The sequence below is a fragment of the Mytilus californianus genome, unplaced genomic scaffold, assembly GCF_021869535.1.
Source record: "Mytilus californianus isolate M0D057914Y unplaced genomic scaffold, xbMytCali1.0.p SCAF_7, whole genome shotgun sequence".
Lineage (NCBI taxonomy): Eukaryota > Metazoa > Mollusca > Bivalvia > Mytilida > Mytilidae > Mytilus > Mytilus californianus.
In genome coordinates this window covers 52258313-52270921 of record NW_026262723.1, presented here as the reverse complement: position 1 = coordinate 52270921, position 12609 = coordinate 52258313, and the positions used below count along the sequence as shown (strand labels likewise).

Here is a 12609-nt window from a genome sequence, read left to right as displayed (position 1 = left end):
AAATGAAGTATTTGATCAATTTGATAAACCTAAATAACAAGCATTAAAAAAAGGATTATGGACTAAAGATAAAAGAAAAAAATCTTACCTATAAACAGGCTTAATCGAAATGAAAATAGAGGCTAATACTCCAATCTGTTATAAAGATGAAGAATATAAGTTATATCACCATACGTGTGATACATAACAGAGAACAAAAGATGACTACGAAAGGAAATCGAGTAAATCCAAGCGAGAAAGTAACCAAACAACATATGTAAAAAAAAAATAGACATCTGGAATGTTGATACAATTGTCATTGTTTTTCTTAAACCGACCTAATAACTGTGACTTACAAGAAAACTCGTCCACTGACCCAACACAGTTTATTCTTCCAATTGCCTCTGTACGTTTGTGATGAAGAGACTATTTCAATGAAAATAGAACTTTAAGTATGCCAAAATAACCCATCGTGGGAATATCTGTCTGATTAAGATATTACAATGTATACTCTCAGTACCCTAGACCATCTTATTTGTAACAAGGTTGTTCATGTCACAAAACTGTAATGAATCTTATTCCTTTGAAGTGATGACTGTTTTCTTCCATTATCTTAAGAAATGCATTTAAATTTTACTTCACAGATTTTCTCTTTAATTGATTCAAAAAATTACTCATTATTTGATTGATTTTTCAAAATCAAAATTGCTGTATTACCTAAAGAAGGACTGAAAAATAGACTTATTCATTTTCATATTTGTGACCTTTGCTGTCTTACATAAAATAAACCATTCGGGTGCCGCTATTGGAGCAGGGTCTAATTACACTTCAAGAGCAGCTATGTTGATACTGCATGTTTTTTTAAATGGTTTATTTTGCGACTGCTTTAGTATTATACATGTGTTTTTGTCTGCGCTATTTTAATTTTTAAATAGCTGTGACGTTCTCATCTATAATTAATCCTGAATAGTGTTTTGATCTGTTTTGTTTTATATTAAACTTTCACAATTGAAAAAAAAATTAAAACTCATCGGGTGCACAACTGCAATATATTGGAAACTATTCTGGAGTTTCAAGGATCTAGGTTGAAAACTACAGGAGTTGCTTACACAAAACTGGTACCATCTTTTGTAAATTTTGCTGACAAATTATCAATGTGTGCAAACTTTCTGTGAAGGTTTAATGTTTTTGGTTAAAAACTGAAAGAGGAGTTGATAACACAAAACTGTAGCATATTTTGTTAATTTTTCTTAAAAATTATCAAGTTCGGAAAAAAAATACCCCCAAAAAAAATTCATAATAGAAGGTGCGTAATTTTAACATGTGTGTCCGATCTAAAATTGGATAAATACCAATATTTTATTTTCCATTCAAATAAAAAGGCTTTCAAATGAATTGCATTCCTGTCTCAAAATTTGCTTATTTCATTTATAATCTACACCGAACGTCTTATGCTACTTAACTATCTAATATTTCGGAAGACCTCCATACTACTTTAAATTTACACAAACTATTATACCTAAAGAAAACCGCTAAATGTATCAGTTCCTGATAAGAAAATGAAAAACAGACGTTCTAATTCAATAACATGAATATGAAGGACCGTCGATTTTGAGGTTGCGTAGCAATATGTCAAGGAAAATGTGACGTAGTTTTATCTGAGTAAACCATAAGGAGAATTAGAATCGAATCTTTCAATAACTAAAAAATTCATAGATGCTGACGGTATTGGTAGGCTATCATAATTTCTTTACTTTCTCAAGGGAATGTTTTGTTCTTTTATCTTGATTAAATTGCCTCGAATTAGTGATTATTATGCTTTTATTTCAATAAAATTGTCCTTAAACTACGAATATAAGTTCTTAAATCTCCATTGATTTAATAAGTATTATACTTGTCTGCATTATTTGTCAGTCCTGTGTAATAGCAGCTTGATACTATCAACATTTATATAATTAGTTAACATTGTATCAAACTGCAAAATATATTGTCTTTCCAGAGAAATCCAGAAAAAAAACATTCTTGTCTAGAGTATGTCTGTCTGACATAGACTTTGTATTGATTTAGTATGACTATTCGGTGTGCAATAATCTTTTAGCATACCATTAAAGTTGAATATACCGAATATTAGAAAATATAATTGTTGTTAGGTTGCTGTCAAACTGACATATTACCCGACACCTCTTTAAATGAATATTTGCCTTTTGAATGATATCATTTGTAGATTACAATATATGTTACGAAAAGTGACATATAAAGATTAAATAAAATAATGGATAAATATGTTTGTGAGCACGTCAGAAGGTTAAACACTTTTGTGCCTGTACCAAGTCAGACTATCTGGACCACATGTTCTTCATTGTCGTTTTAAGTTAATTTTTATATGATCATGTTAGATGCTGTTATGTGGTCTCTTGTACTGTCGTATACATTTTTTAAATTGAGGAATTCTCTCTGTGTGATATGAGATACTTGCATGCACAAATATTAAGTTCAATGTAAATATAAATAAGGTTAATATTGTTGGGAATAAACGGTTCATTATTTTTTTTCAATACTTAGTAGTAGTAATCGATTCTTCCTTCGATCGATATTATCAAATATGGTATAAGTTTTCTGTTTCTTTCGACACGGGAAGAACGACTCCTGAACCGCTTCCACAGAATCTTACTCATATAATGTACTTTTCCATCTCCTATTTAATAACTTCATCCAAAGGTTCTGCTGGCTTTTTTTTGTATGACAAGGACTGCATCTTATTTGCACACTAAAGTACAAATTTGTATCCGCGACTGCCAAGATATCTATTCAGAATTTAATAAAACTGTTGTCTTTCTTATAGTTTTTCATCGCTATGATTGATAAAGTATATCGCCTAAAGAAATACATTCCCAAAATTACCAAGTCAAAACGTATACCCTATAGGAATGATCTTTACTAGTCTTGTTTGGATTTAGGTAAAAAGTCGATGTAAAAGATATGACCTATTTTTCTCTAATTCTGTTGGTACCTATATTAAACGAAAGTTTATCCCAGAGAGTTACAACCTTAGGTTTAGCACAACTACGTAAGAATATTATCTTATTATTTTCACATACGAATATATGGGAGATAGATTGTTCATTATTCATTTTTTTTTAATTCATGATAATCGATTCTTTCTTCAATCAATGATCGAGTCTTACTTCGATCAATAATCGATTCTTACTAAGATCAATAATCGATCTTACTTCGATCAATGATCGAGTCTTAGTTCAATAAATAATCGTTTCTTACTTTGATCAATAATCGATTCTTACTTCGATCTAAAATCGATTCTTACTTCGACCAATAATAGTTTTTACTGCGATCAATAATCGATTCTTACTTCGATCAAAAATAGTTGCTTTCGACTTGGGAAGACCTTTTCATAACCCTACTCCCCCCAAAATAAACATATACACTCACAAATGTTTTGAAGAATGCGGTATATAGTGATGGAATATCCATACGTTCGTTTATCCGTTCGTTCGTTTGTTCGTTTTCCATCCAACCATTGTTCCTAAACCAGTTCAGAGGATTTTTTTCTAAGTCACATGATCTTATCAACATGATGTACTTGAACTTCGCACCGATCTAAATAGTAAAGCCATTTGCATATGATTTTAACAGTCTGTCATTATGTGTGCTGCTACACCACTGTCTCAGGTTAGGAAAGGGTTGAGCGCTCAAAAACAAGTTTAACCGCGACATTCTTTATGTCCCACGCCAGGAGCCTGTTATTTCAGTTGTTGTCGTTGGCCCATGTCTATCATATTCGTTTTTCGTAAATTGCATTATCATAAATAGGCCGTTAGTTTTCACGTTTGAATTGTTTCACAATTTTTGTATTTTTTTAAACTTCTTGCTATACCATTCTTTTTCTAGACTTGATTCAAAAATTTAAAGACAAGAGAATGGAATACAAGCCATATGTATAGAACAGTACTAATATTATAACAAGTATCTAAAAATGATCCAGTTATCCTTTCCCATCGATGCTTAACTTGATGCTTGTTTTGTTTTATCTTTATAAAAAAAATATTTACTGTCGTTAAAATACTGATGTCGTCATTCTACCACTTTATAAACCAATTTTCAATGGTTCAACTGACAAAAAGTTCAAATTCTATTGTTTCAGATCAAAATAGTATGCCTAAAGTATCTAATGGACTTAGTTGCGACGTTCTCATTGCGTAAAACATTTTTAGGCAGAAAAAAAATGATGCTACAATAGCACCTGCCATTTGATTTGAAAACACGGATGAAATTATGGAATAAAAACATCTATCATGTGTTTCAAAATTGCACAAAATAAAACATTAATATCGGATCGATGATAAATTCACAGCATGTTCTTACTTTTGATTTTGTTAAAAAGCTATAATTTTTAATATTCCAAATAATTTTCTCTAACCTATATTTCTTTAGGCAAAACGTCATGTTAAGAATGCTAACAGATAATCTACTCGGTAATTGCGCCATATTCTCGCGTGATTTGCTTAACGTAGATTTCTTTCGTACCATGAGTAGGAGTTTATCAGGTTGCATAATTCTTTATGACTGTCAAACAATTATCACGCATCAAAAAATGATAATCTGCATGAAATAACTTACAGGAAGAGTTTGTGTGTTTTCGTTCAGCTGAAATACTCCCACAGGATACAACCCCCATCTACCATCATTACCGAGCTTTCTAGAAATCATGGAAAAATTGCCTTCTGCATCACCAACCGAATTAATTCTGCTTATATAACCCATGGCACCTGTTTGATGGAATGATAAAAGTTATTTATGTTTATAGGCCATAATAAAGCTTCCAGGTTTGGATTTGCAGGTTTGATGAAAATATCGTTATAATTGAAAATTCAAATCAAATATAGATTATTTCTAAATGTTGTCAGTGTCTTAAACAATATGGCTTCACAATCAATTTAAACGTGATATGCGTTATGCATTATTTCGAATAAAGACGGTAAAATAGCTCGAACAAATAGTGCATTTAAACGTTCAGTCACAAACCAACACAATCGACAAATTAAAGTAAACTAAAATAGTCTAGTACACTAAAATGATACTACGTGCTATAGCTGGTGTTCTAATGTATGTAATGGCAGATGTCGATGAACAGTTTATACCTTGATTGACTGCTTAATTGATGTTATTATAAAAAATAGCAAAGTAACTTTTTTGGAGGTCACGGAAGGCAGAGTATGCATCCAAAACGAAATCACCAAATCTATCTAACATGGATATCTTTAAAACTGTACAATTACCTATTAACGAACTCCTACGAGAATGAAATTCGCCTAGCATCTCTTTGACGTTTACCACCCCATCTCCTTTTGTTCATGGTTGAATTAAGTGTCTCGTATATACATGCATTGCGTTTACATTGGACCTTTACATTCTTATTTTCATTATTTATCAGATATTTGTATAAATGATAGTTTGTGCAGAACCTGAATTATATTCGTGATATGTATCAGCTAATGAGGTTCTCAAGAGAATCTAATACAATTATGTAGGTATTAAAAAAAAAATAAGTTTCATCAAACAACGCTATATAATTATATATTATTCAACTTCTTGCTTTGTGGTTTTTGGTTGCCCTCTCGATATTTTCTCCTCTTGTTTGCTTAATTCAATTTCAAAATAAACCAACATAATAATTGCAATAAATGATCTCGTAACTCTGTTTAATTTAACAGAATTGTTACCCTGAAGTCAATACACTTTTCTGCAACGGAAATTTAATTATCTGTACAAATGCTCGAATATTGCCCGAATTGTCCTCCATAAATTGTTTCTAAAACTTCAATTATTTCCGATTACAGGAGCTTTAATTGAGAATAATTATTATTTGGAAAATGTGTTAGTTACTGTACTGAAAAAAAAATCCAATTAATCTTTTCCTGATTCAATTTAACATTTTATCATAGTAATATATAAAGCTATGTATTTCCATGTGATATAAGAAACATGTTCACTAACATTTTGTACTTTAAAATGCCAGAGCTCATACGTACTTTTATATCTCTGTCCAATGAGCTTACTGAAAATGTACGTTCCATTTGATAGGTCATTTCCTTCTTTAATGGTCTGATCAGCCGCGCGTGCATACAACCAAACAGCATCATATAAAAATGCTGCCTCTGATTTTATCTGTAATGAAATATGAAAATAAACACTGTATAATATGCACCATGGTGCTATTTGACATAAATGCTTCTTTCAATTTCAGCGAGTGCGACAGTCTGACATTTAATGGTATTGTTAACACATGATGAGACTATCGTCTGGTAATCATTTTCTTTCTATTACAGAATTTAAACATTATGCATAAGAATTCCCACTAGGCCAATAGGACATGCAAACTTCAGATTGGAAATTCGAAACAACACACTTGTCAAGAAAACAAATGCAAAGACTTACATACCTCAAAATTATAGACTTACTCGACAAACACTTAAAGTCGAACAAAAATAAGTGTATCCTTAATTAAGTTTATGCATTTGGTTAGTACTAAACAGAAAAGGAAAATATCAAGGCATAATAGTTTTTGTTCTGTTTTTCTTTTTCATTTTTTCTTCGATTGATGAGTTTTTAATGTGTCTTTGGTATTTTCGCCTTTTTTTCCTCTTATATTTCTTGAAATATTTGTACTCTTAATAGAACAAATCACTTAGTGTACTGATAACAAAAAAGTAATGTTGAATAATTTTGTGTAAGTTTTGTCTTGTTTATAAGAAAACATCAAACACTTATTCAACGGAAAAAAAATAATGTTTTGGCACGTTGTCCTAAAGGATGTTTTTGCTTATAAGCACACAAGGAAGTGTTATGTTAATGAACATGATTTACAATAATAAGAGAGGTATCAAATAATGTCAATATTTTCTTCTAATTTCCCAAATCAATAGGAACATTTTCTATTTTATTAACTTGAATAGAAAACTGTTGTTGAAATTTGGTAGATTCCGAGGAATTGTATTATCTTTTGAAACTACGTATTATCACTAAAAACAAGTCACGTCAGCTAAACTTATTTCTATCCGAAGGCATCTGATGTTCCAGTTGTTTAATACCGTGGTATAAGATATATTATGTAAGCTTAAATCGTTTAACTTATTTTTTTGCCTAGCATTATGTCTATACTACATCTTTATTTTACAGTCACAGTCAAAATTCGTACTATCTATAATATATATATATCAAAAAGGTATCAAATAATGTCAATATTTATATCATCGAAGGTGATAAAAGTACAGCAGTGAATAGCACTTATTCTACGCACTGCAAAGTTTATCATAATTGTTTCATTTGCTAATTTGCTCAGATTATGTATAAGTCTTTTAAAAAACATAGTTCCTTTTTGTATTTCTTTCACAAGTACATTATGTCCTGACAAATATCAGTTTAGCAAGCAAATGTGAAAAAAATCAACAATAATTAAAAATCAATTGTTTAGAGAACAATTGAAGGTCTTCCACATTAAATTTCTAAATAGTTGAAATTATTAAAAGGACCTCAAATAAAAAGATCCTAGGTCTATATGGTGTTCGGTTTATGACACTGGATTGCTTTGGATTAAATCAGTCAAAACATTTTGAGGATGTAACGAACAATTAAGAAAAAAATATTTCGTTATATTTTTTGGTTACTGAGTATATACAATAACAAGAAATCAGTGTTTGGGGAGATAACTCTTACAATTAAAAGTCTTCATCTAAACAGGTTAAGTTTCAAAAGCACAAAAACTGTTTTGTATAATATCCAAAACATCTAAGCGACATCTTGCGAAACCACTTTGAACCGCAAGAAAAGGGTTTAGCGGAAGAAAAAAAATGTTAATCCGAACAAAATCAATAGGTCTTTCCACAGAATAGTGAAAAGACCTAATAATTTGTCTTTTGATTAATTCGAATGGAATGAAACGCTATGTCTAATGCAAATTCAAATTCATATTCATAGTTTTTACAATACAACTTGGGTCTGAAGATACAATAATTGTCGAAATCACATCTGGTGCAGTATAATTGATACCGTTAATGTTATTACAATTGATCGATACCCCTGCTGGTGGACTTTTAATCCCCTATTGCGGGAGGGTATCAACAGTCCAGTATCTCAGTGCATCAGCATAAGCACGAAATGAACATATACATCAATTGTCGAAATGCCAATCTAAATCAGTAAAAATAGTACAGTTAATATTATTGTTTATGCCTTTGAATGGTATGATTTCTTTTGAAATCCTTCGTAGAAGTTTATAGTTTCCATTCAGTAATATATGTATATATCCACCATCTTTTTTAAAGTTAACTAAAATTTGAAAAATTGTATTTTTGTATGAAAAGTAAATTCTAAAGCAGGTGAAATACTGGAATAATGTCTATTGTGATAGTAGGATAGGTGCATTTGTATGCTACTTTTGCATGTTGAACAAAAACATCCAATCAGGTCTATGCATCATTTGATAATAAAACCTGTAAAAAGTTATTTTTCTCTCTCTTTGCTACTCTCATATTTACTTAATTAAAATTTAATATGTTTTTTTGTCTAATCATTGCTAAGATGAATTGTCATGTGGAACAGCAACAACGAATGATGTTAATCATATTATATATGCGATATACCGCTTCTATCACAAAAATGTATAGATCCATTTACACTTGTGAACAATATTTCATTTCAATTTCAATGAACGAAAGAATACTTACAATTTTTTTTGCACCATATTTTTTTAAAGGGTTTGTAAAATTAAATGGTGGTAATTCAAGATAATGGTTGACATATTCAGAGAAATTCTCATAATCTGGATATATCGGAGGCGACTGAACCACTCCGATAAAATGCTGAAACGCTTTAACACTTGAATCCGACACATTTCTATCGAATATACCTGTAACAATAAGACAATCATTCTAAGTAAACGAACTTGTTTGTATTAGAAGAAATCATTATTTCCCATCATTTTAACAAACAAAAAAAAGTTCTATTTGGTGAATATCGAAAGAGGTTTCGCTCTGAGAAAAGGAGATTTGGTATAATTGCTAATGGGACAAGTATCCATCCAAAACTTGCCACATTCTTTATTTGCCTGTAAAAGGTCAAGAGCCTGTAATTTGTGGTTGTTGTGTGTCTTAGTTGTTCTTCATTTATTGTTTTTAGCATAACTAACGCCGTTGGTTTCCTATTTTAATTGTTTTACATTTCATCTTGTCTGTGTCTTTTATAGCTTACTATACGATATGAGTTTTGCTCATTGTTGTTGGCCGTACAGGGATCTTTGGTTGCTTACTTCCACGTCATTTGGTTTTGGGTGGATACTTGATAAGTCTCATGTAGACGAAACGCACGTCTGGTGTACACAATTGTTAGTCTGGTATTTTTGAAGATTTTTGTGTACACCAGACGCGCGTTTCGTCTACATGAGACTTATCAGTGGCTCTCGAATTAAAAACAGTAAGAAGGCCAAAATCAAATACGAAGTTGTAGATCTTAAAATACCGAAAATTCAAAAAAGGTGTGCCAAATACACTAAGGCAATATATACCCGAGCGTAGAAAAACCTAAGCGTTTTGAAAAAAATTAAACGTTCAACTCTTTCCTAACAATTGTCAGTGGTGTAACAGCACATATTAAGAATAGATAGTAAAAATAAATTGGACAGGGATTGAGTCATCAGTAGCACAAAAAACAACTAAAAGAGACAATGGGCACAAAGTTTTAACAAAGATAGAAGGGAGTAATGACACTCATCATCATGTTTGCACAACATTAGTAACTTCATTGACAAGTTTCTTACATACTATTCAATATGTATGCTTTGCCTTATTCCAAGAATTAGAAAATTAAGCATATGCATTGATAAAAAAAAAAACAGAATATATTATTTTCAAATGTTGAAAAATAAGAATAATATATTTTGATATTTACAAGGTTTGCTGAATACAAATTCTTAGAAGAAAACACCTTTAAATTCAGACAACATTAGTTCACTGATGTTTAAAATCTTATGATTAAGAAAACAAATCCAGGTAATAAACAAAAATTGAGGGAATCGTATAAACTCCGTAATGAACGCCGGAGGTCGACGACACGATACACGTCCTTTGCTATGGATGCATCATACGCCATGCAAATCTACACTCAGTCGATATATCACAATCGAATAGGACACAATCGTGAATAGGAAACGATCGACAAAATACCGATTAACATTTGAAACTATTAAGCAAATTATTCACCATAATATTAATGTATTTTGTATATGGCTTTTTCTATCACGTATCACAATGTATGTGTTTTCATCCGATTTCTGGTGCATTTTGTCACAGTGCTGAGTTTATAAGACATTTATTGCTTACGTATTTAGGAATTATATATAAAATATACCTTCTAGATATTCAAATGGTTTCAGCGGATCATACTGTCTAAGAATTATACCAACAACAAAATATTCTCCTGAGTCCAGTAATCCCTTGTCTTCTAAATGGTCCATCAGTCCTATAAACTCGTAACGACGGCCCAGCATCACATAAACTGCAAGATATAAATGAATTCGCACCTTTGCTTTTATATAGGAAATAAGGCTACGTATGATTAAATATGTAGAAGAATTAAAAGACAGCATGTAGAAAAAGTAGATACCAAGGCGGTAATAAAAGAAGGACAAAAAGCACAAATAAAGAAGACTAAAAACATTTACAAAACACACACACACACAAAGAAACAAATTCTACTTCGACGAAAACCACATAGTAAATCAAGAACAAATTATATGCTATCCTTGAGAACTACATATTAAAAGGGCCGCAATCGGCCATCTATACAAAAAGTAATAAGTATTGCGGTAAGAAAACCCATTAATGTGAAAAAAATGACTTTTTTTCCCGCGCAAATTTTTAAAAGTGACAAAGAATTATACACATCTATATGCATTAAATACAATAATAGTGAGTAACAAAATTGGCCCTTTTAAATTTTACGTCTAGAACGTGTCTGATAACGGTTATTTTAGAATCACGTAACTTGCCTACGTAAATCATATCACGCAATTTGTTGTTTTTGCCTTTCAATTTTCACATCTTGTAAATCATCAAGGATACCATAACAAATGTGAGTATTAATCTGTTTACTTACATTTATTTAATAGCAATTTACAATGTTTCTATTTTTAACATCAATTGCCAAAGCAATCCAAGTTTTGAAGAAGATCAACAGGGCTCAAACAAAAAGAACATCAAATGATTGAAGGAACGTGTCAAGAGTTGTCTGCTTTGACTATTTATCATTGGCTACGTAATATCACTAAAACATTATCAATCTATATAAACACGCAACGTTATTATGGGGACATTTCGTTCATCAAAACAAATATCTATAACGTTCGGAATGATGAAGTTATGATCCTCTACTGATGCCTTCATTTACTAAGTTGTAAAGCTGATAATGAAATGGCAAAGGTATCAATCTTGAAACCTATACTGAGTCATTTATTAAGTTGTAAAGTTGAAAATGAAATGACGAAGGTATCAATCGTGAAACAATGAAAGACTTTCGGTTTTAATCAGATTTATTGTTGTACACTAATTTATAATTATTGATAGCGTAATGGAAAATTGGAGAAAACAGTGAACCCAATGAGAAATCTACTATTTGGAATCGACAGCCAAACAACTGTAAACACTGGAAAACATACAACCGGGGATAAGCATTCGAAATAAAACTAGAATTAGACACCTTCAGGACAATGATACAAACGGAAGTGTAAACTCATTTATTCCAACATTTTCAAGATGACAATGTAATTATATCTGTGATAGGTTTTGCTTCACAATAGATAGATGAAGACAAAGATGCTTGAGACTATCGGAGACTGACAATTGTATTGGACAGAACTAACCCTAGGAAGATTTATAAAGCAATTTTCTTGATTTATCGACAAAATAACAACATATAACGTCACTTTCAATGAAGAAATGATATGTCAGTCACATCAATGAAGTATTTTTTATACAATTCAGACATCTTCTTGAGAATTTATATAAGATGATAGTAACAATGTTTATGAGAACAAAGAGTATTCCCGGGCTAATAAAATCAGTCAATGAATGTCATATTTGATTAGAGCATGAAATCTATTACGGCTAAAATCCGTCATATGTCTTTGTCTTCTTTGGTTGATGATCACTATGATTTTATATATTCGAAATTAATGAATCTGTTTAACGTTTTATCTAGGAACTGCAATAGTAAAGCTTTTTTTAAAATAAAGCGTAAAGTATTAGAAGATTTGAGGGAAAAAGAGGAAATCATTAATATTTGAAATGAAATAAACAAGATATATGTTGGCCTTCTTAATCTATACACATGGAAAATAAGTATCGCGCGACCTTGATTTTTCTCACAAACCAAAATATTATAACATATAATATCATATATGGCCCCGAAAGTATACAAATAAGACATTTTTTTTATATTGACAGTTATTGTTATTCGGATGAATAAAAATTTATTGAAAAGTTTGAAAAACAACGATTTCAATTACGCACATTTTTTTTACAAACAAGAGGATGTCTTGGATACTATAAATAGACAATATTT

General features: G+C 30.8%; 1 protein-coding gene across 1 annotated transcript in view; it reads right to left on the bottom strand.

Annotated features, from left to right (window-relative positions):
• LOC127708142 (guanylate cyclase 32E-like) overlaps nucleotides 1–12609 on the bottom strand; it is an 89000-nt gene that overhangs the window by 33207 nt on the left and 43184 nt on the right. Inside the window, exons 4-7 of the mRNA XM_052212981.1 lie at nucleotides 10399–10545; nucleotides 8721–8902; nucleotides 6027–6162; nucleotides 4615–4763 (exon numbers count right to left, since the gene is read on the bottom strand). Of these exons, the coding sequence (XP_052068941.1) occupies nucleotides 4615–4763; nucleotides 6027–6162; nucleotides 8721–8902; nucleotides 10399–10545 (614 nt within the window). The remainder of the gene's footprint in view (nucleotides 1–4614; nucleotides 4764–6026; nucleotides 6163–8720; nucleotides 8903–10398; nucleotides 10546–12609) is intronic.